The following is a 27381-nucleotide window of genomic DNA, read 5'->3' as shown; positions in this document are numbered from 1 at the left end:
AAGCCCTCCAGCCCTTCAGGTTGAATATACTAATTACAGTAGCATTTCAGAATTTTAAAGATTTTTATTATCCTTTGAATACCCTTGAATCCAATGTGGTCCTTTTCCTAGAAACAAGCATGGGCTTGATTATGGTTCAAATCTTGTTTAGGGTTAAGCAACAAATTGTGGTCACCCCAACCCATGTGACAAGCACTCCAGATTGAGGAAGGAGAGGGACTGTAGCTACTTAAACCTTGGCAACAAGCATTGCAGCTACTTCAATCCCCATGACAAGCAGTGCAGCCACTAAAACTCCAGTGATGGGCACTGCAGCTCCTGTTGCTGCAAGATGCACTGCAGCTATTAAAATTCTGGTGATAGGCATTGGGACCACTCAAGCTACTTTAACCCTTGCAACAAGTACTGTGACTACTCAAATCTCAGTGATAGATGCTACAGTCAGACTTCAGCAATGGGAAGTGCAGCTGAAACAGAGAACCGACCTACACTTGTATCAGTCACCCCTATACACAAGAAGAAATGCACACAAAAATTATCTTGTTTAGTAAAGGACATGGACAGCAAAGCAGGGCCATCATAGGAACAGGAGGAAAAGGAAGAAAAAGACCAAGAGGCAACCACTTCATCCCTATCCCCGAGTGAGCTGCGGAAGATGAGAAAAGCTTTCAGCCATCATCCCAGTGAGCACATTACCACCTGGCTGCTCAGATGCTGGGATAATGGGATCAGCAGTTTCAAATAAGATGGTAAGGAAGGCAAGCAGCTGGGATCACTTTCTATGGAAGCAAGCATTGACCCTTCTGCTGTGGGTTTGCTGAAGGCCAAAGAACAGACGCTGATTGCTGCCACAGAAGTGCACCAGAAGCTTTATTGCACCGAGACTTTGTAATTTCCATCGATAAGCTGATTCGTGAACTGGAGAGCCAAGGAGTGATCAGCAGGATCCTCTCACCCTTTAACAGCCCCATATGGCAAGTGTGAAACTCTAACAGCAAATGGACGCCAACAATAGACTACTGTGGCCTAAATGAAGTCACGCCGCCTCTGAGTGCTGCTGTGCTGGATGTGTTGGAACTTCAATATGAGCTGGAGTCAAAGGCAGCCCAGTGCTGCCACAACTGGTATTGCTAATGTATTTTCCTCAATTCCTCTGGCAGCAGAGTGCGGGCCACAGTTCCCTTTCACTTGGAGGGGAGTCCAGTATACCTGCAATCAACTGCATCAGAGGTGGAAACACAGCTGCCATGGACTGATCCAGACTGCACAGGGTGAAGCTCTGGAACACCTGTAATACATTGATGGCATTGTGTGGGGCAACACAGCAAAAGTTTTTGAGAAAGGGAAGAAAATAATCCAACTCCTTCTGAAAGTGGGTTTTGCCATAAAACAAAGTAAGGTAAAGGAACCTGCACAGGAGATCTAGCTTTTAGGAATAAAATGACAAGTTGGACATCATCAGATCCCAATAGAAGTGATTAACAAGATAACAGCGATGTCTCCACCAACTAACAAGAAATAAACAAGCTTTTTTAGGTGTTGTGGGATTTTGGAGAATGCACATTCCAAATTACAGCCTGATTGTCAACCCTCTCTATCATGTGACCCAGAAGAATGATTTTTAATAGGGCCCTGAGCCAGGACAAGCCTTTGAACAAATCAAGCAGGAGATAGTGCATGCTGTAGCCCTCAAGCCAGTCAAAACAGGGCAAGATGTAAAAAATGTGCTTTATACTGCAGCTGGGGAGAATGGCCCTACCTGGAGCCTCTGGCAGAAAGCACCAGGAGAGACTTGCGATCGATCCCTATTGTTTTAGGGTTGGGGATACAGAGGATCTGAAACCCACTATATTCCAACTAAAAAAGAGATGCTGGCAGCTTATGACGGTATCCAAATAGCTTTGGAGGTGATTGGCACTGAAACACAGCTCCTCCTGGCACCCTGATTGCCAGTGCTAGTCTGGATGTTCAAAGGGAGGGTCTTCTCTACACATTATGCAACAGATGCTACATGGAGTAAATGGGTTGCACTGATCACACAAGCTCACATAAGAAACCCCAGTCGTCCAGGAATCTTAGAAGTGATCATGGACTGGCCAGAAGGCAAAGATTTTGAAATGTCACCAGAGAAAGAGATAATACATGCTGAAGAGGCCCTACTGTATAATAAATTAACAGAAAGTGAGAGGCAATATGCTTTGTTTAGTGATGGATCCTGCCATCTTTGTGGAAAAGCATCAGAAATGGAAAGCAGCTGTATGGAGCTCCCTACAAGTCTGAAAACTGCTAAAGGAGAAGGTGAATTGAGTCACTTTGCAGAGGTGAAAGCAATCCAGGTGGCCATAAACATTGCTGAATGAGAAAAAAAGCCAATACTTTATACTGACTCATGGATGGTGGCAAATGCCCTCTGGGGGTGGTTGAAACAATGGAAGCAGAATAACTGGCAGTGCAGAGATAAAGCCATCTGGGCTGCTGGACCATTGCAAGATACTGCTGCTTAGGTAGAGAACCCAGTTGTGAAGGTACATCATGTAGATGCTCATGTACCCAAGAGTCCAGCCACTAAAGAACATCGGAACAACCAGCAGGTGGATCAGAAATATAAATATGGGGAGGCCTGGCAGACTGACTCTATCACACTCCCCCAAACCCATACAGCAAGAACCATGTGCTTACAGTGACTGAGGTAAGTCCGGGGATGATGATCAGGCTGAACAGGGGGGTTCCATAACTCAGGGACACTTGAGCAGCAGCCCTGAGCCCCATCAGGACCCAGAAGTGCACGACATTCAGAGGAGGATGGGGCAGAGACAGTATCACCATGGGAGTTTTAAATGGGAGCAGGAGTGACCTGGAGCAGGCAAACGGGTGTGGCACAGCAGTTTGTGCAGGCAGGGCAAGCAGGTGGGGTGTGCAAGAAGAGCTCCTCTCCAACCATTTGGGAGCAGCCAACAGAGGCAGCAAACAGACTCAGTAGCTGGTGAGGAAGAGCACAAGAGATCCTTTCAGCCCCAGCCTTATTAGTGTACTAGTGTATGGTAATTTCACGGCTATAAGGCACACCCTTTTGACTAAAATTTCCCCCCGAACCTGGAAGTGCGCCTTATAGTCCGGTGCGCCTTATATGATGGACAAAGTTGCGACATTTGCCACCTCGGAAGTGTGAGCCGCAATGGGGGGGCGGTGCCGAGGGAGCGCCGACTCGCGAGGGAGGGTGGGAACGGGCATCCATGGCTGGCAGGAGCCACACGGGGAGGGAGGGAGCTGCTGCTGGCTCTGGCCTGGGCGCGGGGGGAGCAAAGAGCCACTGGGCACCGCCGACCGCGGGGAGAGCGAAGAGCTGCCGGGTGCCGCCGGGCACCGCCGGGCATGGGGGGAGCAAAGCGCCGCCGGGCACCGCTGGCCGCGTGGGGGAGCGAAGAGCCGCCGGCCGTGGCGGGAGCGAAGAGCCACCGGGCGCCGCCTGCTTCGTGCCGCTGCCGCTCTGTGCACCGCCCGCTCCGTACCATGGCCGCTCTGAGCGGCGCCCGCTCCGTACCGCGGAAACGCCGCCCGCTCCGTAGCGCAGTCACTCTGAGCGGCGCCGGCTCTGTACCACGGCGCATGCCGCTCGCTCTGTAGCGTGACAAGTGCCGCCTGCGCCGTAGCGCGGCTGCTACGAGCGGCGCCCGCTCCGTACCGCTGTGAGCGCCTCCCGCTCTGTGCCGCCGCCGCTCCGAGTGACGCCCGCTCCGAGCCAAGCCTTGCCAGCTGGTGCCAGGGGCAGGCGGGAGTACCGAGACCCACACACGGGAAGGGCACTTGGGACTGCGTTTAAAGGCTACACCAATCTGTGAAAAATGTTTCCAATTTGAGCACATGCCAGTAAACTCCACAATCGCGGGATTCCGTTACTAATTAGTTACTTTGTTGAGCGCGGCACGAATCTTTGCGGCAAAAAAAAATTGCGCCCTATAGTCCGGTGCGCCTTATATGATCTACAAAATTGCGAATTTTGTCGACTCGCGGGGGGGGCGCCTTATAGACTGGTGCACCTTATGGTCGTGAAATTACTGTAAGTTTCCTGAGTTATGGTGTTGACACACTGTAGCACTCATTCCCCTGTAGCTACAGGAGTCACTGAACCAGCCATTTTAGAGGCCTCCAGAGAGACAGACCTGCTGATAGTAGATGTACAGTAATTTCACGAATACAAGCCGCACCATTTTGACTAAGATTTGGCTCCCAAACCGGAAATGCAGCTAATACTCAGGAGCGGCTAATATGTGAATAATTTTCTGACATTTACAACCTCAGAAGTGCCAGCCAGGTTGCCGAGCCGAGCAGCTGCAAAGCCGGCATTTCGCAATTGTTACAAATTGTTACTCTGTTGCGCCGCGGGTGGAGCCTGGCTCCCTGCAGGCAGCACAGGGGGCAGGGAGAGAGGAGGGAGAGCTCTCTCCTTCTCTCCTCTGCCGCAGCCCGGGGGAGAGACAGGGGGGCCCCGTGCCGCCATTGCCGCGGCTCGGGGAGGCGGCAGGGGCCCTGTGCCGCCACAGCCGCGGCTCGGGAAGGCGGCGGGGGCCCCGCGCCGCCATTGCCGCGGCCCAGGGAGGAGGCGGGGTGCTCCGTCCCCGCCCGCCACCGCGGGAGCGGGGGGGGGGCTCCGTCCCTGCCTGCCACCATGGGGCAGCGCCGGGCCATGGTGACCAAGCCCAGTGGCAGCGGCGGCTGGCCCCAAGCGGCCCCGCCGAGCGGCAGCGCTGGGCTGGGCCACCCGGCCCCGTCGGCAGCCCCGAGCAGGCCGAGCCTGCACAGCCCGAGCCAAGCCTGTAAACCCCGCCCTGCCACGGTTCTGTTACTATTTGGCAACTTTGTTGCACGTGGGTCCTCTCTGCGAACGACAGAGCGGCTTATATTCAGGTGCGGCTTATTTATGGACAAAAAACGAAATATTTGCCAACACCCAGAGATGCGGCTTATACTCAGTGCGGCTTGTATTCGTGAAATTACTGTAGCTCTCTAGGTCACAGGTTGCCAGGAGTGCCTGATGTCTTTATGTGAGGCTGGGGCCAACAGTCATTCCTTTTGCAGAAGGTATGCTGCAGTTGACAAGCTGAGTCACCAGGTAAAGGAGCTACAGGAGGAACTGAATAGGCTATGTAGTATTCAAGCAAACAAGCAGGAGACTGACCAGTTATTTTCAAAGACTATAGTCTCATGGCTCTTGTGACTCTTGAACCTCCATTGAAGTAGAGAAGCAGATGGACTCAGAACCCTGCAGGGTAATTAGTCAAGGGTCAGTTGAAGGTTTGGAAAGCAGGTCACTGCACATACCAGGAGGAAGGTTCCTCTTCCTTCTGAAAATTTAACAAGTAGGACTGGCACCTTCTACAACAGGTATGAGGCTCTGGAACTAGAAGACCAGTCAACTGATGAGGTGGACAAAGGTCCTTCTGGGATAGAGGGACCTCCTAAAAAAACACCACCTGTACCCTGCATCATGACCTCTGTAAAGAGGAAAAGAAGGGTGGTTGTAATAGGAGACTCCCTTCTAAAGGGAACAGAGGGCCTGATATGCAGACTGGACCCAACTCACAAGGAAGTCTGCTGTCTCCCAGGGGCTTAAGTAAGGGACGTTACTGGAAAACTCTCCAGTCTAGTAAGGCACTCTGATTATTATTGATTATTGGTTGTTCAAGCCAGCAGCAATGAAATAACAAAGAGAAGTCCAAGGGCAAGCAAAAAAGACTTCAGGGCTTTGGGAAGATTGATTAAAGGATCAGGAGAACAGGTAGTGATTTCCTTGATCCTTCTAGTAACAAGGAATAATATTGATAGGAATAGACAGATCCATTAGGTCAATGCGTGGCTCCAAGGCTGGTGTCATTGGAAAAATTTGGGGTTTTTTGACTATGGGATGATCTATTCAACACCTGGTCTACTGACACCTGACAGGATGCACCTGTCTCAGAGGGGAAAAACAGTTCTAGAACAGGAGCTAGCGGGACTCCTTGACAACTAACTTGGAAGGAGGAAAGGGACAAAACCAGGCTTGCCAGTGATGAGCAATGGAATGGTGTGCCAAAACTTGAGGAAACAAGCACTAATGGGATCCCTCAATATGTTTCAGGAGGTGTTGGGTACAATATACCACACCTGAAATGTTTCTAGAACGCATGCAGCATGAGGAACAAACAAGATGAGCTCAAAGCTTTGGCCCAGTCCCAGAGATTTGACATCATTGGTATAAGTGAAACCTAGCAGGATGAGTCCTGTGATTGGAGTGCCCTGATGGATGGCTACAGACTGTTTAGGAGGGATAGGCAGGGCAGAAGAGGGAGAGGTGGGGGCTGGCATATGTAATGGAAGGGCTGGAATGTAGGGACCTTGCAGTTGGAAATGGCACAGTTGAGACCCTCTGGGTAAGAATCAAGGGACAAACAAATAATGCAGATGTCATCATGGAAGTCTAATACAGACCTCCTAGCCAGGATGATGACACTGATGAATTATTTTTTGAGGAACTAAGGGATGCTTCCAAGTCAACTACCCTTTTCCTTATGGGGGACTTCAACTTGCCAGATGTTTACTGGGAATACCACACAGCTGGTAAAATGGAGGCCAGAAGATTCCTAAAACACATGGATGAAAACATTATGGAATAGGTCCTAAGGGAGATGACTCAGAAAGATGCTCTCCTTGATCTACTGCTTGTCAGTAGAGAGGATCTCATGAGCAAAGTGGAGATTGGCAGTTGTCTTGGCCACAGCAACCATGAAGCAACTGAGTTTAAAATATCTGCTGACGGGAGGAAAGGTCCCAACAAAATCTCAACTCTGGATATGAGAAGACTTCAGGCTGCTCAGGAAACTAGTGAGTAAAGTCTCCTGGGAAAATGTTTTTGCAGGTGCTGGGGTACATCAGGGCTGATCACTTTTTAAATATCACCTCTTAAGGGCACAGGAGCAGGCAATTCCCAAATGTCAGAAGTCAAGCACACAAGGCAGAAGGCCAGCTTGGCTGAGCAGGGACTCTTGGAAAAAAAGGCAAAAAAGGGAGGTATATGACCAGTTGAAGTAACTCAGGTGACATGGGAGGAATACAGAGATGCTGCTTGCCACCATAGGGAGAAAATTCATGTGGCCAAAGCTCAACTAGAGTTGAAGCTGCCAGAACTGTGGGGGACAATAAAAAGAGTTTTTAAAACTATATTAATGGCAATAGGCAATGTAAAAATAACATTGGCCATTACAGGATGAGGATGGTCACCTCATAAACAGGGATATGGACAAGGCAGAGATGTTTAATGCATTCTTTGCCTCTGTCTTCAACACTGATGATGAACCAAGGGGGTCTCAGTGCCTTGAGCTGGAGAACTATGACTGCGAGAATGATTAACTCCCAGTCAACCCTGAACTTGTGAGGGATCTGCTGCTCCAGCTGGATCCCTACAAATCTATGGAGCCTGATGGTATTCATCCAAGAATCCTGAAAGTGCTGGCTCATATCACTGCAAAACCTCTCTCAATGATTTTTGAGTGCTCTTGGGAATCCAGAGAGATCCCAGCTGACTGGAAGCTGGATAACATTGTCCCAATTTTCCAGAAAAGCAAGAAGGAGGACCCTGGAAAGTACAGGCCTGTCAGTCTCACTTCAGTACCTGGTATAATCCTGGAAAAGATTATTCTGGGAGATATTGAAAAACAGCTGGAGGCCAACGCAGTCACCGGTCACAGCCAGCACGGGTTCATGAGGGGAAAATCCTGCTTGTCAAACCTGATTTCCTTCTATGACAAAGTAACCCACCTAGTTGATCCAGGAAAGCCAGTAGATATAATCTTTTTGGACTTCAGCAAAGCTTTTGATATAGTCTCTCACAGGATCCTTCTGCACAACATGTCCAGCACACAGCTGGATAACCATGTTATATGAAAGGTGAGCAACTGCCTCATGGGTCAGGCACAAAGGGTTATAGTGAATGGGGTAACATCAGACTGGCAGCTGGTCACTAGTGGCATTCTGCAGGGTTCCATCTTCAGCCCAGTTCTCTTCAGCATCTTTATTAATGACTCAGGCACAGGACTTGAAGGAATACTAAATTTGCCAACAACTGTTAAATCCCTTGAAGGTAGGGAGGCCCTGCAGAAAGACCTAGACAAATTAGAGAGAAGTGCAATCATCAACTGTATGAAATTTAACAAAGATGTTCCAGATTCTGTACCTGGGAAAGGGAAACCCTGGTTGTGTGCATAGACTGGGGAAAGAGAGGCTGGAGAGCAGCACTGCAGAAAGGGACCTGGGGGTCCTGGTTGATGGCAAGCTGAATATGAGTCAGCAGTGTCCTGGCATCCAGGAGGGCCAACTGTGTCCTGGGGTGCATCAGGCACAGCATCACCAGCTGGTCAAAGGAGGTGATTGTCCCACTCTTCTCTGCACTGGTGTGGCCTCACCTAGAATCCTGTGTGCAGTTTTGGTCACCACAATATAAAAACGATATTAAACTACAGTAATTTCACGACTATAAGGCGCACCCTTTTGACTAAAATTTTCCCCTGAACCCGAAAGTGCGCCTTATAGTCCGGTGCGCCTTATATGATCTACAAAGTTCGGCAATTTGCTTACCCGGAAGTGAGAGCTGCGAGCCACGTGGGGAGCCGGCAGGGCCACGGCTGCCAGGTGGAGGCGGGGCTGTGCCCCGGCAGGCATAGCCTGGCCCCGTAGAGGCGGGGAGGAGCCCCGGCAGGCATAGCCCGGCCCCATGCAGGCGGGGAGGAGCCCCGGCAGGCATAGCCCGGCCCTGTGGAGGAAGGGAGGAGCCCCAGAAGGCTTGCCCCGCCCTCATGGAGGCAGGGAGGAGTCCTGGAAGGCATGCCCCGGCCCGATGGAGGTGGGGAAGAGCCCCGGCAGGCTTGCCCTGGCCCCGTGGAGGGAACACGGAGGGGCGGGCGGCAGAGCCCGGCCCTGGGGAGGGGGCAAGGAGGGGCGGGCGGCAGAGCCCGGCCCCGGGGAGGGGGCATGGAGGAGCGAGCAGCAGAGCCCAGCCCCGGAGAGGGGGCACACAGGGACGGCAGGCGTAGCCCGGCCCCAGGGAGGGGGCGTGCAGGGATGGGCGGCAGAGCCCGGCCCCGGGGAGGGGGCACGTAGGGGCAGATGGCAGAGCCCGGCCCCGGGGAGGCGGCACAGAGAGGCGGAGGGCACAAATCGGCCCCGGAGAGGCGGCACGGAGGGATGGTGGGCATGCCCCGGCCCCACTGGGTACAGGCGGGCCTGGGGGCCCGCGGCGCCCCTCCTGCCGGGTACAGGCGGGCTCGGGGGCCAATGACTGCTGGGTTGAGGCGGGGCCTCGGCCAGCAACCGTGTGGGAGGAGATAGGGGTGGAGCCTTGCTGCAAAAAAAACCGTGCGCTTTACAGTCCGGTGCGCCTTATATGATCTACAAAGTTGCGAATTTTGCCGACTCCCGGGGGGTGCGCTTTATAGTCCGGTGCACCTTATGGTCATGAAATTACTGTACTAGAGAGCATCCAAAGGATGGCCACAAAGATGGTGAAGGGTCTAGAGAGGGAGCCTTATGAGGAGCAGCTGAGGTCACTTGATCTGTTCAGCCTGGAGCAGATGAGACTAAGGGGAGACCTCACTACAGTGAGTGTCTTCAACATCCTCACGAGAGGAAGTGGAGGGGCAGGCACTGATCTCTTTGATTACCAGTGACAGGACTCAAGGAAACAGCATGAAACTGTGCCAGGGGAGGTTTATGTTGGATATTATGAATAGGTTCTTCACCCAAAGGCTGATCGGGTGCTGGAACAGGCTCCCCAGGGAAGTGGTCATAGCACCAAGCCTGACAGTTCAAGAAGCTTTTAGATGATGCTCTCAGGCATATGGTGTGGTTCTTGGGATGTCCTACATAGGGCCAGGACTTGGACGCAATGATCATGATAGGTCTCTTCCAACTCAGCATATTCTATGATACGGTGGTGGAAGCAACCACTAGATAGCAGGAAACATACTCTGTGCCCCATGCCACCACTTGGAATGCTATCTTGGGGCTTAAAAAGCAAGTCTTATGGTGACATAGTACCCCAGAAGGAATTGAATCAGACAATGGAACTCATTTCTGAAACAAGCTCATAGACACTTGGACCAAAGAACATTGCATTGAGTGGGTGTATCACATTTCCTATCATGCACCAGCCTCTGGAAAAATCAAATGATGTAATGAACTGTTAAAGACCACACTGAGAGCAATGTGTACTGGGACCCTCAAACAGTGGGATACACATTTGGCAAAGGCCACCTCATTAGTCAACACCAGAGGATCTGCCAATCAGGCTGGCCCTGCCCAATCAAAACTTTTATGTACTGTAGAGGGGAATAAAGTTCCTGTAGTGCACATTAAAAACATGCTGGGGGAAACACTCTGGGTTATTCCTACCTCAGGCAAAGGCAAACCCATCCATGGGATTACTTTTGCTCAAGAACTCAGGAGCACTTGGTGGGTAATGCGGGAGGATGGGGAAGTCTTGTGAGTGCCTGTCAGGACTTAAAGAATGTGGTTAAATGGTTTCAAAAACTTTCAAAGGAGGAATTTCCTACAAGAGAAACTAACACAACAAGAACTTAACATAAACTCAGACGGCAAACAGGAAGGTGTTAATTTCAGGCCTACATGGAGGTGAAAGATTTGGAATTAGCTCACCAGACAAAATTCCACTGTGCAGACTGTGAGAAAAGCGCAGACGGAAAAAACAGGAAGATGCCAGGCCTGGTGAGGCAGATCTGGGTAACCTATTTGAACAAAAATTCCCACCATGGCAAAGTATGAGAAAGGAAGCAACTGCTTACAAACATGCCATCCCAAGTTGTGGGAATGGCACATACACCTCGTGGATACCCTGGACTTGTACTGTATAAAAATGGTACCTCCAGAAGAACACTCAGGGGAGCCCCACCTCTGAGAAGACCACAAGGAGGGCCAGTGGGATGCTGCAGGGGCTCATGTTGCGGTGACTATCTTTCTACTTAATCTCTCTTTCTCCCCACCTCTTTCTTTATCTCGCATTTACTGTTAAATAAAATCCGTACTACTGACTTCGGCATACGGTCTCATCTGCACCTGAATTCGGGCAGAGGCCTCTTAATAATCAGACCCTAACATTATTTCAGGAGTGCGATCACAACAGTGACACAAAGAGGATTTGATTATGGATGAGAATAGCAAATGAATTAAATTATATGATGTTAATTGCTGTACAACACTGTGTATTATCACCTCTGTGACAACTGCATGTGCATCACCACATTGGACATGTCACAGCATAGATCTTCACCACTCCACATTTGGGGATCTGAACTCGACTTCCCTTCAATCACCACATTAATGAAGAATGAACTTGGAGAAAACTGAATGAGCACAGCAGTGGTGGAAACAGAACTGGCTTAAAGACACAAAAATCCACCACCACACATGATCTTTCCTACCTCAAAGACTAAGTCAGATAGAGCCCAAGGTCATGGACTAAATCATAGAATCATTAAGGTTGGAAAAGATGATATTAAAGATCATCAACCGTTAGTCCAGCACCACCACCATGTTCACCACTAAACCATGTCCTCAAGTGCCATATCCACATATTTTTTAACACTTTTGGGGATGGTGACTCCATTACTTGTCTGGGTGATAGCGCAGGGTTAAAAATGTTTCTAAAATCATGGAAATTGTATACAATAGATTCAGGGGATAGAAAGAAAGGTTGGGTCTGGTAGGCCTGGGAAAGGGAACTAGGCCCTGGGAACAAATGTTGGGCTTTGTCTTTATTAGATCATGTGAAACTGCACCTGTGTAATCACCATATGATAAATAATATGATTATTAAATACAGAAATTTCACGATTATAAGCTGCAGCTGATTATAAACCGCACTTCCGGGTGTTGGCAACTGTCTTGGGTTACAATACAGAGTGTGATAAAAAGTATCTATTCTATCACCATCTGTTGAGGGTGGAGGCAGTAATCCTTATCTCCATGGGAGATGTTCTGCTAATGGGTCATCTATTGAAACCAGGAGGGGCATTGTTCTTTACCTTTTCACAACCCATCCTTCCTCCAGGGAGTCATTTTCTGCTAATGGCCCATTGAGTCCCACTGTGTGACTGATAAAATTACTTCATCCCATTGGAAGTTGCTCCAGCCAGGGGGAAGAGCCCAACATTTCTTACCAAGATAAAAACAGAGGTTTTGGGACACTAAGGTAGCCCCTTTCTCCACTGGACTCCAGAGGAAAACCGGATTTCTCCATATCACCACTGGACCTCCGGAGGGAAACTGCACCTTCTACAGGACCACTGCTCCAACTGAATCACATCTGTCACTGCAGGAGAACTGCAGCCACCATTTAATGGGACTGCTACCAACACCCTGCCTGACAGGGTGTCAGGTTGTACTCTGACTTTGTCAGGGTTTGGAGTTTGTTTCTGTGTAGTACTGTATTTCTATTTTAATTTCCCTAGAAAAGAACTCTTATTCCTAATTTCCATATTTTTGCCTGAAAGCCCCTTGATTTCAAAATTATAATAATTTGGAGGGAGGGGGTTTACATTCTCCATTTCAAAGAGAAACTCCTGCCTTTCTCAGCAGACACCTGTCCTCCAAACTAAAACTGCAACTTTTTGTTCTTTGTCCATATATAAGCCGCACTTGATTATAAGCTGCACTTCCGGGTTCAGACCAAAATTTTAGTCAAAATGGTGCGGTTTATAATCGTGAAATTACTGTACTTTGCAGAGCTGTGGCTTGGGAGACAGTTCCACCCCTGCCCTCCAAGTTAAGGTTGCTTTAAGAATAGAAGATGTCACCCCATTTGTCACGAAGGTGTTAATTTCCCTAATTAAAGAATATATCTTGGGCAATGGTGTGCTGGCAGTCCACACTGTTGAAACATTGAACAATCATTTTTGTTTTGTGACTCCACATCTTGATCTATAACTGTTTTGTGTGGGGTCCTGAAGTGGGTTCCTGTTGCACTGCCAGTGCCTGCCAAGGTGGTAAATGTAAAGCAGTATCCCATTCCAGGGGGGGAAGAGGAAATTAAACAATTCAGACCCTCCTACAAGTGGGAATCCTTAGAGAAACAATGACTACTTTTAACAACCCCATTTGGCCTGTTCAAAAATTGGATGGGACTTGGAAAGTGACTGTTGATTACAGAAAATTGAAAAGAATCACCCCCCCACTTGCAGTTATGGTACCAGATATAGAAAAAATCAGGAAAAATCTATAGCCCTGGAAGATGGTATTGGATCTCGTTAATGCTTTCTTTTCAATAGTCATTGCTTCAGAGACTCTGGATCAGTTGATCTTTACCTGGCAACAAAAGCAATATACTTTTCAGGTATTGCCTCAGGGATGTAAACACAGTCCCTCCATTTGCCACCAGATGGTGGTAGCTGATGTAGCACTGTGGTTGGGTGCTGTCACTGTTCACCATTATATTGATAATCCATTGATTATGGCACAGTCACAAGAAATTGAGGCAGCTGCTGAATTGCTGAAATCCTGCTTACAAGACCAAGGCTGGGCAATTAATCTACAGAAAATACAGGCCCCTAGTACAACTGTGCAGTTTTGGGGGATAGTTTGGCATGGGTAACTTAGAAAAATACCAAACACAGTCCAGCGAACAGTCTAGCAATTTCCTGTACTGACCATGGTGAAACAACTGCAAACTTTCCTGGGACTTTTAGGGTAGTGAAGAACATTTATTCCACACCCAGTGGTACTGACGTGCTCTCTGCAGAAATGGACCACGAAGAAAGATGTTTGGCAATGGATCAAGCAACAACAAGATGTCTTTGATGCCTGCAAGAATGCTTTGATTGAGCATGCCCAATTGTACACTCCTAGGCAAGGAAATCCTTTTGAACTAGAAGTAACAATTCTAGAGGACAGTCTTGTAGGGATTGTGGCACACAGCTGGGCTGAAAAATCAAAAAGAACCCATAAGATTTGGGTCTAAAGCATTACAAGGCTTTGGTACACATTATGTCTCGATAGAAAAACAAATTCTAGCTGTAGTCTGATCATTGCAAGAAACTGAAAGAATCTCAAGCCAAGATAATGTGACTGTACACACGCCCATTCCCATTCATGGGTGGGTAACTGATAATTCTGTCGGGGCTCAGGCAGGAGTGGCCCAGGCAACCATGCACTGGAAATAGAAACATTATTTACAGCAATGATTTTTACTGTGAAAACTGCAAGTAACCACTCCACATGCCACCTTTCTGGGAACTGTGCCCACCCTGGGGGAACCTTCCCTCTCCCCCCCCCCAGAGATCTCCCTGCATCTCCTGTGGAGCAAACATCCCCTTAGGACAAGTTAACAGAAGAGCACAGGAAAGATGCCTGGTCATGCCCACTGGACAGAGACGATGGAGAGCAGTTGCATGTGGTCCAGTTCCAGGACTCATACTAGGGCAAATGGGTGTACAGGTGTCTAGTCAGTGGGCTGCGTTGGTCACAGCATCCCTTGCCATCTTGAAAGGGCAATCACATTACTTATACACTGACAGTTAGGTTGTATACAAAAGCCTCACAATGTTGTTACCCTGCTGGGCCTAAGAAGATTGGCACATACAGAAATACCCTGCAATGGAAGCAGATATATGACAACAAATTTGGCAACATGTACAAGAACATCCCTCAAAAGTAATACATGTCTCAGTGCATTAGAAGGATTACTTACTTTAGTCACAAAATAATAGGGAAGTAGATGATATGAGCTCTGCTGACGTACGTGCACAAGCTATGGATGCTTGTGGACATCAGTCAGCTCTTACTGCATGTGCTTAAGATATTGCCCACAACCAAACCCCTTTGCCATTACATATATATTAGACATTTGCACATAACTGCACTTACTATTGGTAAACAGCTGCATTTAAGGGCATTATATAGGCCCTGGGGGAAAATAAAGCGGGGACAGTGGGTTCTTGACTACCTGGCAGGTTGCTTGACCCCATCAAGGGGGTGGCAATATGTATTCACTGCTGTAGATGGAGTGTTAGTATTGTTCTTTGCTAAACCCACCAAATATACCAACCAACACAACACAACTGAAGCATTAGTACAACTCCATCAGCAATGTAGACCTCCTCATAAATACAGTGACCAAAGAACACACTTTAGTGGATGTCATGTCCAAGACAGGGCTCAAAGCCTGAGAATAGATTGGCTATTCCACATTGCCTACCAACCCCAAGATAATGGACTGATTGAAAGAACAAATGGGATGTTGGAAGGAACAACTGAAAAAGTTAACCAGTACTAAAACTACAACAGTGGAGTTCACATCTTACTGAAGCAGTTTTTTTGTTAAACAACTGGAATATTCATAACCAAATGCCCTATAACTGCATCACATCACCTCCAGTACCAAACGTAGTGAGTATTGAGATTCTTCCAGATGGTATCTCTCCCAAAATATAAACCACAGGGGAAATGGAATTGTTTGCACCAATGGTTTGTGTGGTGAAACTACAGTCTGTTAGTGTAGATATAAAAATTCACATAATAACTGTCACGAATGAGTGTTTGAGATCACTTAAACCTCTGACAACCCAGTCTGATTCTATACTCAAACTTCTCCCCTTATGCTACATCCTCTGTTAATATCAGATTCTCAAGTTTTGTATTTCAGATAGCTTTAACAAATACCAGGGCTTTATTGGGGAGACAGTGTTGTAATTCTGTTATTGGTGCTGTGAACCCACCATCAAATTGAAGTTTGGTCTGAAAAAGCATAAACCAAACCTCTTCAATTTGTGTGGGCAATCACCCTACCTCAAGCTAACAGGCCTGGAGTAATTTTAGTTGAAGGAGCTGGGCCAACGGCATATGTATTACTGGAAGGAGATGACACTCCTATTTTCCTTCCTTAACACAGGTTGGTTTGTCGTGCTTTGTAGACTTGTATGACATGCACAAACTCTGGATAGATTTCTACAGGTTTACTATGTGAATAATTGTGTGTGATAATTTTTTTTTCCTTTTTCTTCTCCAAGTAGCAAATATAGAACACCTGGGGTATGCCTTTATCTAAGGTTTAATTTGGACATCAAAGGCAATTGTTGCCCTGTATGTGGAAGTAACTGCACTACAGCTGGTAAGCTCACCAGACCAGTTGTTGATGACCTACCTCCTGTCTCAACACTATATACACTGTTCTGAGGGCATGTGCTGCTTCAACATGACTGCTGAATCAGCTGCATTGAGAGAAACATTTGACATCGACAGAACTTCATTCATTGACTAAGGCAACCTATTGGTGGTGCCTTGCTAGCCGAGTGGTTTAATTCTCCAGCAGGAGGACTGGGACACTTACCTTAGACCATTATATGTTTATTCCTTTTTTCCTATATGCTCCATGAAGTGCCTCTGCAAATTACCATTTTCTACACTTCCAGCCCCAGTGGCAATGGTCTTGAAAGAGGGGGGGTAGGATATTGTTGGGAGAAAACAGGTAAAAGCAGAAGAATGGTGAGAAGGATGGTAGATTTGCTTAAGGGACCTTGCAGCTGGGAATGCCAAGGCCTGGAGAATAACAGTGTGGGAAACTCCATGTATTATGCCTACTGCTGTTTATCCTCTGTCTGTTTTGAGAAATAGAATCTCTGTGTAGAGATAACATAGGTGTTTGGAGAGACCCTCTCGCAGACATGCTTGAGCTCCCAGTCTTAGGAGATAGAAGATGAAAGCTCAGAGATCATAAAAAGCACAGAGGAGATCACAGCATGGTGGTAAACTGTGTGTGTAGGCCCTTGATAAATGGGTGCAAACAGCAGCCCCACCATCCACTAGGAAGGACTGAGTCTGATGGTGCTGTGTTCCCACTTGTGTATTTCTGCCCAGGTGGTGCTTCGGGATCCTCCACTTAGTGAGGTAAGTAAATAAATTTATTCCTTGCATTTCAGCCATTGTTTTGTGGTTATTCTGGCCACCTGCCTGTGTCAACTCACACAGATGGTCTCCAACCACAATGGGCATTCTGGACTTAATGTTACATCCTGTGATTATAATATTATTATTAATCGGAATCTGGTTTTTATTAGTAATCTTTGTATATATGTGTGGCACCTAATCCAACAAAGAAGTATACTAACTCTTCCAGAAGTATATAAATTGAAATAATAAGTGGGATTTTGCCAGAATCCATAGCTAACTCTGTATTATGCTCTGTTTAATATTTTTTGGCTAAATTCTAACTAATTTTGATAACTTTGTGTGTAAACATGTAATGTATAATTATAAAATAGATAATACTATCAAACCACGAGTTAAGTTAATACAGTAAACCTTAGGAGATTGATGTACCTCAGCATATTTAAGGATAATGTACACATATGCAGTAGATGCTTTTATAGCATGAATGCAAGAGATACCTGCATTACCATTTCATAAGACAATGACTGACTGAAGTCACATGGTAGAGTGTAGCAGGATGCTCTGCCTGGAATGGGAAAAACAACTCAAACAATGTCCTATTTGCAAAGCTATCAGAGATAAATGAAGGAGGAGTCCTGCTGCTTTTGGCATTGAACAATGCTGAAACCCAGTGTGACTCATCAGTCCCAAACACCATGATAGTGAGATGAAAATGTAGTAGACCTGGTAAAATACCTGGATAAAGGCACAAATTATACTACTGATAACTTATCGAAAGCTGTTGAGCTGACACAGCTGGTCTGAAGATATATGACTGACAGTCAATCACTTTATACTATAAAAGCCCAGTCCCACATTTTAATGTCAAGGTCTTTTAACACAACCTTTCTTGAAGTGTATCTTTGGAGATTCCTCCCTTAAATGGCGACACCTCTCAAGGTTACTCCTCAAGGCTGAGCAAAAGTGATTTGCTCATGCTCATTGGTATGGGTGAGTAACATGGATTTCTACTTAATTGTTTTTGCTAGCTTTAAGATTGCATCAAAATAGTGCACCATATTATACTAGTAGTTATAGCTCCTATACTGTGCAGCAAATAATTCTGATCAAGACATTTTTGTCTAATCAATATCACAATAAGTCATATATATTTATATAAATACATCCGGTTTGTCATCCTTAATCCTGCAGGACAAAGTTGTATAAAGGTTCAATTACACCTATATAATCCTTTAGATGTAAATTGTTAATCAAGTCTGGAGCTAAGATTGTATACAGCTCCACCCAGGCTCCTCTGAGGAGTTTTAGAAAGCAAGGCGATCCTTTCTGCACCTCGTGACTCAACCAGAGGGCTTCTCTAATAAACTTTTTCTGAAGCTGTCTCACTTTGCCACAACACAGCCACTCTGCCCCAAGCCTGTAGTACTGCATGGAGTTGCAGGACCCGGCACTTGGAGTGAATGAACTCAACAGACTTACAGGGTCCATAGTGCATAGACTGAGGCAGTATATCTGTGTGTATATCTATCAAAAGAGAGGTGATGGGGTACTAGGAACTGTGTGACCTGGAATGATGTAAATGGTATGGAATTAGGGGTGGAAAATGTTCTGGTTTCTGCTGGTTGAGTTCATTTTCTTCTCAGTAGCTGGTACAGTGCTGTGTTTTGGATTCAGTATGAGAATAACACTAACACTGATGTTTTGATTGTTGCTGAGCAGCCCTTACCATGAGACAAAGGCTTTTCAGTGTCTCATGCTCTGCCAGCAAGGAGCTGCACAAAAGAAACCAGGAGGGAGCACAGCTGGGACAGTTGATCTGAACTGGCCAAAGGGGTATTCCACACCATAGAACATCATGCCTAGTATATAAACTGCGGGGAGTTGGCTATGAGGGGACAATTGCTGCTCAGGGATGTACTGGGCATCAGTCAGTGGGTGGTGAGCAACTGTATTGCACATCACTTGGTTCTCTTGGCTTCTGTAACTCTATGTCCTTCTCATGACAATTATTAGTAATATTATTTGTATATTTTTATTATTGAAATTATTATTTTGTTTCAATTATTAAATTGTTCTTATCTCAATGTGATTCTGCTCCCCAGTGGGGGAACAGATGGGGGAGTGAACAGGCATCTGTGTGGTACTTACTTACTTACTTAGGGGTGAAACCATGACATTATTTTGTAACAGAAATCAGCTGACACAAGCTGAAAACCTTTCTGAACTTGCACCCAATCTCCGTTTTTTTTCTACTGTACCTAATTTTACATTTATTTCACTTTTTTTCTAGTTTTTGGAGCGGACAAGGAAAACTACAATTGTAATAATTGGGGGAAATCATGTTCTCAAAGAGCCGACAGAAAAGCAACATTACCTAGAAATAAGTAAAAATAACAAATATTCATGTTATGGAAGAGGTGTACTAAACCACAGGATTTAGGAAATTTAAAAAAAAAAAAACATACAACAAAAACACTTGTAGCTGATGTTCTGATCACCACACTTTATCTACTGTTTTCTGACAGAAGCTATTTTAAAAGCATAAACTCCTTATGTTAATATATGTAACATCTGGTGTAATGATTCCCTGAAGAGGTGTGCATATGGGGGAGCAAAGAGGAAATCGGCTAACAAAAGTGTTTTACTAATGCAAGTGGAATGCTGAAATAGTTCTGAAGTCAGAACCTTTACCTTACTCCTGGTCTTAGGTATAAAAATTGGCAGCAAGTTGAATTTTAGTAGATTCAAGTAAACTTATGTTCAGTCACATTTCAAGAGATATGAACTGAATTTCTAATTCAGTTTTAAGAGAATAGGAAGGAAAAATATATTTGTATATTCACACTGAAGATTAATATCAGAATCAAATAATAGTGTAGTTGTGACAATTATCAGAAGCAAACAGTTTTAGGAGTCTAATAACTCCCACTAGCACAGTTCTCACTTATATCAGTAACATTTTCAGTGCACAGAATACAGTAATAAGAGTAAACTTACCTACAGTAGCTCTAATTAAGGGAGAGGAATCACCAATATTGTTCAAACATTCACTTTTAATGAAGTCAGTTACCCCATTTGGAAAGTTGTGAAAATGTGCTTTTACATTATTCTTCAAGATGAGACCACTCAAGGAACGTGTTGGCTCATCTGCAACAGAAAATAATTGTGTTTATAACTTCCATCAGTTCTTAGGATAAAGTAGAACAATGCAATAAGATCAATGCTTACAACAATAAATATTAATCTTTATTTCCTTATCCCTCCTTCCAAATACAACCATCAATCTACATAGCAAAGTTTTTTAGTTTCAGAGTTCACTTGTGAGCAGATTCATGTTTAGTTCTTCAACCAAGGGCATAAGAAACTTGGTATTATTTCTGAAGCATGTTGAAAGTGAGATGCAATGTTCTACATAGAAAGGATTAGTTTATAGTATAAGAAAATCTAAATTTAAAGTTTACAGCAATCCTAATCAGCCGAAAAAGCTAATTTTAATCAGCATTTTAGCCTTTGGTCAGTTGTGCACCCTCAGCCTACCCACTGGTGGGGTGGTGTGAGAAGTAGAAAAGGCCATGGCTCTGTGTAAGCCCTGCTCAGCAGTAATGAAAACATCCCTGTGTTATCATCATTGTTTCCAGCACAAATCAAAAACACAGTCCCATACCAGCCACTGTGAAGAAAATTACAGTAGTTTCACGAATACAAGCCGCACCATTTTGACTAAAATTTTGCTCCCACACCGGAAATGCGGTTTACACTCAGGAGTGGCTAATATGTGAATAATTTTCTGACATTTACAACCTCAGAAGTGCCAGCCAGGGTGCCGAGCCGAGCACCTACTAGTAAAAGCCAGCATTTCGCGATTGTTACAAATTGTTACTCTGTTGCGCGGCGGGTGGAGCCTGGCTCCCTGCAGGCAGCACGTGGGGTGGGGAGAGAGGCGGGAGAGCTCTCTCCTTCCCTCCTCTGCCGCAGCCCGGAGGAGAGACGGGGGGGCCCCGTGCCGCCATCGCTGCGGCCCGAGGGGAAGGCGGGGGCCCCATGCTGCCATCGCCGCGGCTTAGGGAGGAGGCGAGGGCCCCGTGCCGCCATCGCCGCGGCTCGGGGAGGAGGTGGGGGCGACGTGCCGCCATCGCTGTGGCTCGGGGAGAAGGCGGGGGGCTCCGTCCCCACTCACCTCCGCCGCCGCGGGAGCGGGGGGGGCTCTGTCCCTGCCTGCCACCACGGGGCAGCGCCAGGCCAGGGTGAGCGAGCTCAGAGGCGGCGGCCAGCCCCGAGCGGCCCCGCCGAGCGGCAGCACCGGGCTGATCCACCTGGCCCCGTCAGTAGCCCTGAGCGGGCCGAGCCTGCACAGCCCGAGTCGAGCCAGTAAACCCCGCCCTGCTGCGGTTCTGTTACTAATTGGCAACTTTTTTGCACGCGGGTCCTCGCTGCGAGCGACAGAGCGGCTTATACTCAGGTGCGGCTTATTTATGGACAAAAACCAAAATGTTTGCCAACACCCGGCGATGCGGCTTATACTCAGTGTGGCTTGTATTCGTTAATTTACTGTAACTCTACCTCAGCCCAAACCAGAACAGAAACCCTGATTGAGGCAAGAAGTAAGGATGTTTATAGTTCATTTGCACCAAGAGCTACAGTTTACACACAGATCTATTCTAGACCTTCAAAACTATTAACATCCCCAAAGAAATATAAGAAAAAAAAAAGACATATAACTTTCAAATATAAAATATTTAAAAACTTAAAGTTGGTGCATCATAACACAAGGACTTTAATCATACCCATGATGACTGACTGAGGGCCATTAAAAATACTTTCTAGTACAATCAGTGCTAGTTGAACAAAAATGGCATTTTTAAAAAGAGAGGCTATGCAAAAATTAATTTTAATCAACTGATTATGAGTTCCAAAACTAGAATGCTGTATATGATTATTAGAACAAGATTTAAAAGTATATTTCAGTCTTCCTAAAGAAGCAGTATTTTTTATTCTCTGTAACTATAAATATTAATTTACCAATATTGCTCTTATATAGAATTCATTAACTTCATAAACCAGGAATCCACACAATGCATATATATTTAAAAGAATTCTGTAACTTTGCCTATACTACAGGTTTTACATACCTACCAACTTCTAAACAATGTAAAAATAAAAGTTCTTGCAGACCACTGCATTTCAAGGGTGTCTTGGGTTACAATACAGGATGTGATAAAAGGTATCTATTCTATCACCATCTGTTGAGGGTGGGGGCAGTAATCCTTATCTCCATGGGAGATATTCTGCTAATGGGCCATCCATTGAAACCAGGAGGGGCATTGTTCTTTACCTTTTCACAACCCATCCTTCCTCCAGGGAGTCATTTTCTGCTAATGGCCCATTGAGTCCCACTGTGTGACTGATAAAATTACTTCATCCCATTGGAAGTTGCTCCAGCCAGGGGGAAGAGCCCAACATTTCTTACCAAGATAAAAACAGAGGTTTTGGGACACTAAGGTAGCCCCTTTCTCCACTGGACTCCAGAGGAAAACTGGATTTCTCCATATCACCACTGGACCTCCGGAGGGAAACTGCACCTTCTACAGGACCACTACTTCAACTGAACCACATCTGTCACTACAAGAGGACTGCAACCACCATTTAATCGAACTGCTACCAACACCCTGCCTGACAGGGTGTCAGGTTGTACTCTGACTTTGTCAGGGTTTGGAGTTTGTTTCTTTGTAGTACTGTATTTCTATTTTAATTTCCCTAGAAAAGAACTCTTATTCCTAATTCCCATATCTTTGCCTGAGAGCCCCTTGATTTCAAAATTATAATAACTTGGAGGGAGGGGGTTTACATTCTCCATTTCAAAGAGAAACTCCTGCCTTTCTCAGCAGACACCTGTCCTCCAAACTAGGACAAAGGGTCAAACACTTTTCTAGAAGAACAGATTTACAATTTTAAATAAAAATGTGGTTATGAGATGTGACAAGTATTATCATTAACCCAGTACTGCCAAGTCCACCACCCAACCATGTTTTCAAATGCTACATCTACACAACTTTCAAATCCCTCCAAGGATGGTGACTCCATCATTGTCTTGGGAAGCCTATGCCAGGGCTTGACAACCCTTTCATTACAGAAATTTTCCCTAATACCCAACCTAAACCTCCCCTGGTGCAACTTGAGGCTATTTCCTCTCGTCTAGTCATGTGTTACCTTGGAGAAGACGTCAACCCTCATCTGGCTACAATCTACTTTCAGGCAGTAGTAGTAGAGTGATAAAGTCTGTCCTGAGCCTCCTTTTCCCCAGGCTGAGCCCTCTGAGCTCCCTCAGCTGCTCCTCACCAGACTTGTGCTCCAGACCCTTCCCCAGCTCCACTGCCCTTCTCTGGACATGCTCCAGCACCTCAATATCTTTCTTGGAGTGAGGGGCCCAAAATTTAACACAGTACTTGAGGTGAACCCTCACCATTGCCAAGTCCAGGGAAACAATCACTGCCCTGGTCCTGCTGGCCACACTATTTCTGATATAAGCAAGCATTCCATTTGCCTTCTCGGCGACCTGGGCACATTGCCGGCTCATGTTCAGCAACTGTCAACCATCACCTACAGGTCCTTTTCCACAGGGCTACTTTCAAGCCTGTAGTGCTGCAGGGAGTTGTTGCGAGCCAATGGCAGGACCTGAAGTGCAGCCAGGATGAAAAATTACGACCAAAGCCCTCTCTTGCAACCCTATAAAGAGCAGTCCAAAGTAAGACCCTTTGAGCTCTCCTGGACCACAGAAGCTGTGTTGGGGGTTGGGGGAGCTTTTACTCTTTCCCTAGGTGGAGAAATTTTTCCCATTAGCATGTTAAAGAAACCTGGTTGGGCAACTCCCTGGTTTCTAATTACAGCAATTTCACGACTATAAGGCTTACACTTTTGACTAAAACTTTTCCCTGAACCCGTGAGTGCGCCTTACAGTCCGGTGCGCCTTATATAATGTACAAAGTTGCGAAATTTGCCAACCCGAAAGTGTGAGCCACAATGGGGGGGCGGTGCCACAGGAGCGTCGAGTCACGAGGGGGGGCGGGAGCGGGCGGCCGCAGTCGGCAGGAGCCGCATGAGGAGAGACGGAGCTGCCACCGGTCCCAGCCCCGGCGCGGGGGGAACAAGAAGCCGGGCGGCACTGGCACCGGTCCGGGCGCAAGGGGAAGGAGCCGCCGGGTGGCCGCGCCCCTAGCGCAGCAGGATGGAGCTGCTAGCAGCCCTGGAGACTGAGCCGCAAGCCTAGCTGTGCCAGCCTGCGCCGGGTCGGAGTGCCTGGGCCTGTGTCAGCCGCGGCCGCCAGGCAGGGCAAGTTGGGACCCATAGCCGCGTGGTGGTAGCCAGGAGCCGCAAGTTGCGCCAGCTGGTGCCGGGGGCGGGTGGGAGTGTGGGAGTGCCGGGGTCCGTGGCACGGGGAGGGCACCTAGGGCTGCGTTTAAAGGCTACGCCAATCTGTGAAAAATGTTTGCAAATTGACCACCTGCCAGTAATTCGTTACTTTGTTACACGCGGCGCAGCTCCTCACTGCAAAAAAAAAGTGCGAGCCGTAAGCCGAGCCCCGAGGGGGGACGGTGCCATGGGACTGCCGAGTCGCGAGGGGGGGTGGGAGCGGCCAGCCCCCCGGCCAGCAGCAGCCGCACAGGAAAAGAGAGGGAGCGGGCAGCCCCCGGTCAGTACGAGCCCCACAGGGAGAGAGGGAGTGGGCAGTCCTCGCCCAGCAGGAGCCGCACAGGGAGAGAAGGAGCGGGCAGCGCCGCACCACCCCGAGGCGCGGACGGTCCCTAACCACAGGTGGCCCCAAGCCGCCCTGAACCGCAGTAGCTCCGAGGTATGAGTTGTGGCCACCCCAAACCGTGGCTGCCGCGAGCCGCAACCGCCCTGAGGCCCGCCTCGCCAGCTGGGGGCGAGTGGGAGTGTCGGGGCCAGCCCATGCACGGGGAGAGCACCTGGGGCTGCGTTTAAAGGCTACACCAATCTGTTAACATGTTTCCAATTTGAGCACATGCCAGTAAACTCCATGATCGCGGGATTCCATTACTAATTAGTTACTTTGTTGCGCGCGGTGCAGATCTTGGCTGCAAAAAAAAGTGCACCTTATACTCCGGTGCGAATTATGTAATGTACAAAGTTGCGAAATTTGCCGACTCCAAGGAGGTGCGCCTTATAGTACAATGCACCTCATGGTTGTGAAATTACTGTAATCAAGACAAAAGAGAGGGGTGGGGATGGATAGCCATGAGCTGCTTTGTCCTTACAAGGGGCCACTCGCTCTCGCCAGCCTGAAGGCAGAGGAGAGAGGTTCTTTTTCTCCGTGGTGTGACCAGGCCCTGCACTCCAACACTGCTACAGCTTCCTGCTTCTGAGAACAGCGCTGAGAACCGGGACGCAAACGGTGAGCAGAGGTTTCTTTTCCTTCACCCTTCTCCCACCAGGGACGCCCTCCCAGCCGCTGCCGCCTGTCTGTTCCTGCAGTTGTTGTGACTAAGAGTCCAGGTCCAGTTTAACCTGGTTTGGGCTGCACGTGTTCATACATGTATCTCTCCCATTTGCAAGCCCTCATATAAATATGGGCCCTATAACTAAGGCTACTGTGACTGTTATCCAGCTTGCTTTATGGGTTGATAAGGTGAGGAATTCATGGATTTTTAACTTCCTTTGGAAAGCGGGTACATGGATTCAGGGATACCACACACTAACTGCATGTTTTTGGGGTTACTTTAATAATGGCACCTACTGTGAGGGAATAACACCAGGGGAAACTTTCTCCCAACCCTATACCCAGATTTTTTGGTCTACTCCACAAGTTTTTGAAGGGTTAAAATCTCCACTAAATGCTAATGATATCATACAGTGGCTGGTGTTACTGATAGGCTTGTCTTACTTAACATTTAGAGATAAGGAGGGATTGAGCTAGGTAACAACCCTGATACCTACTCCAGGAAATAGGGATGGTGCTGCAGACATTGACCCTGCCCCAGAGACTAGGGATGCAGCCCCAGAGCCTGACCCTGCCCCACAGCCCACCTCAGAAAGGAACCACCCGGAGTGAGTGGGGTTCTAGTGAAGGAGATACGTGAGATGGGCCAGATGATGAAGGGGTACCTCTCCCCAGATGGTGAGAAGCCCTGCCTTAAAGAGGGAGGATCCAGTGATGTTGCAGTAGAACCCATAGATGTTACATCTGCCCAGGTTCCAGCTGAATTGCAAGGGCACACACAGCCAGCAGCAGTTGCCCCTGTGGAAACTAGAAAAGTTAAAATGAAAACAAGGTACCTAGACAAAGAGGACCAGAGAGGAGGGCCCTCACAACCAGCAGGGGAGCCAGAGGTTGAAATCACCACCGAGTCCCCGTCTTATGAAATTCTCCGCAATCTGCAGAAAAATATTGCATAACGGGACCGGGAGGCTTTGACAACTTGGTTACTTTGGGTCTGGGACCTTATGGGTACAGGTGTGCACTTGGATGGTACAGAAGCAAGGAATTTGGGATCCTTGTCCCAGGACTCAGGTGTGGACCAGATATTTGTAAGGGAGCCAGGCCCCGTTCCCCTCTGGGAGCGGTTTTTAATGAGTGTAAGAGAGAGGTTTGTCAACAGAGAAACAATGCAGGAACACCACAATAGAATGCACTGGAAGACCCTTGAGGAAGAAATTCAGCAGCTGAGAGAAGTGGCAATACTGGAAGTACTCTTTGGGAGGGATGGACAGCATGACAATGACCCTGACTAGGTCAGGTGCACAGGGCACATGCTGTGGAATCTGGCAAACCTGGGGCCATCTCAATATAACACCTTCATTGCAATGATTAATGCTGATGAGCACCGAGAAAAAGTGAGCTCTGTTGCTAACAAGCTTTAGGATTTTCACAGTATGATGAATGGCGCAGTGCAGGCCCAGGTTTCTGCCATGGTATAGGATTGCGTACAGGCAGGGATAAGGGAAAAGATAAAGGAGGTGAGGGGGATGAAAGGTGACATAAGTGAGATGAGGGAGGAGATCAGGAAGATCAATGCAGCACCAGTGCGAGCCTCATACCCCAAGGTTGCAGCCCAACGCCTCCCAGTTAGTGAAAGAGGGTACACCCCACGAGCTGACCTATGGTTTTTTCTGCGTGACCATGGGGAAGACATGGGAAAATAGGATGGGAAACCCACTTCTGTCCTGGCAGCATGGGTGCGTCAACTCAGGGAGGGAAATGCTAGCCGAGGGAGCTACACTAAAGTGAAGGTAGCCTCAACCTCCAATGACCAAGGTGATGGGCATTACAGAAGGGAGGATAATCTGTCAGACCCACTTGAAGGAAACTCCGCTAGGTATGTTCAGGAAAGGAATAATAGCCAGGGCTAGAGGGGCCCTGCCTCTATCCAGGGAGAGGCACGGGATAACAGAGTCTATTGGATGGTGTGGATCCGATGGCCTGGCACGTCAGAGCCACAG

The 27381-nt window shown here is 47.4% G+C and overlaps 1 protein-coding gene across 5 annotated transcripts in view; it reads right to left on the bottom strand.

The window, feature by feature from the left end:
- Positions 1 to 27381, bottom strand: part of LOC117005078 (transportin-1-like) — a 189411-nt gene that overhangs the window by 100301 nt on the left and 61729 nt on the right. For all 5 annotated transcript variants that reach the window (XM_033076326.1, XM_033076330.1, XM_033076327.1 and 2 more), the window contains exon 5: positions 19924 to 20073. In XM_033076326.1, the coding sequence (XP_032932217.1) occupies positions 19924 to 20073 (150 nt within the window). The remainder of the gene's footprint in view (positions 1 to 19923; positions 20074 to 27381) is intronic.

The sequence above is a fragment of the Catharus ustulatus genome, chromosome W (genome assembly GCF_009819885.2).
Source record: "Catharus ustulatus isolate bCatUst1 chromosome W, bCatUst1.pri.v2, whole genome shotgun sequence".
Taxonomy (NCBI): Eukaryota; Metazoa; Chordata; class Aves; order Passeriformes; family Turdidae; genus Catharus; species Catharus ustulatus.
The sequence above is the reverse complement of the archived record's forward strand: the minus strand, read 5'-3'. Positions and strand labels throughout refer to the sequence as shown.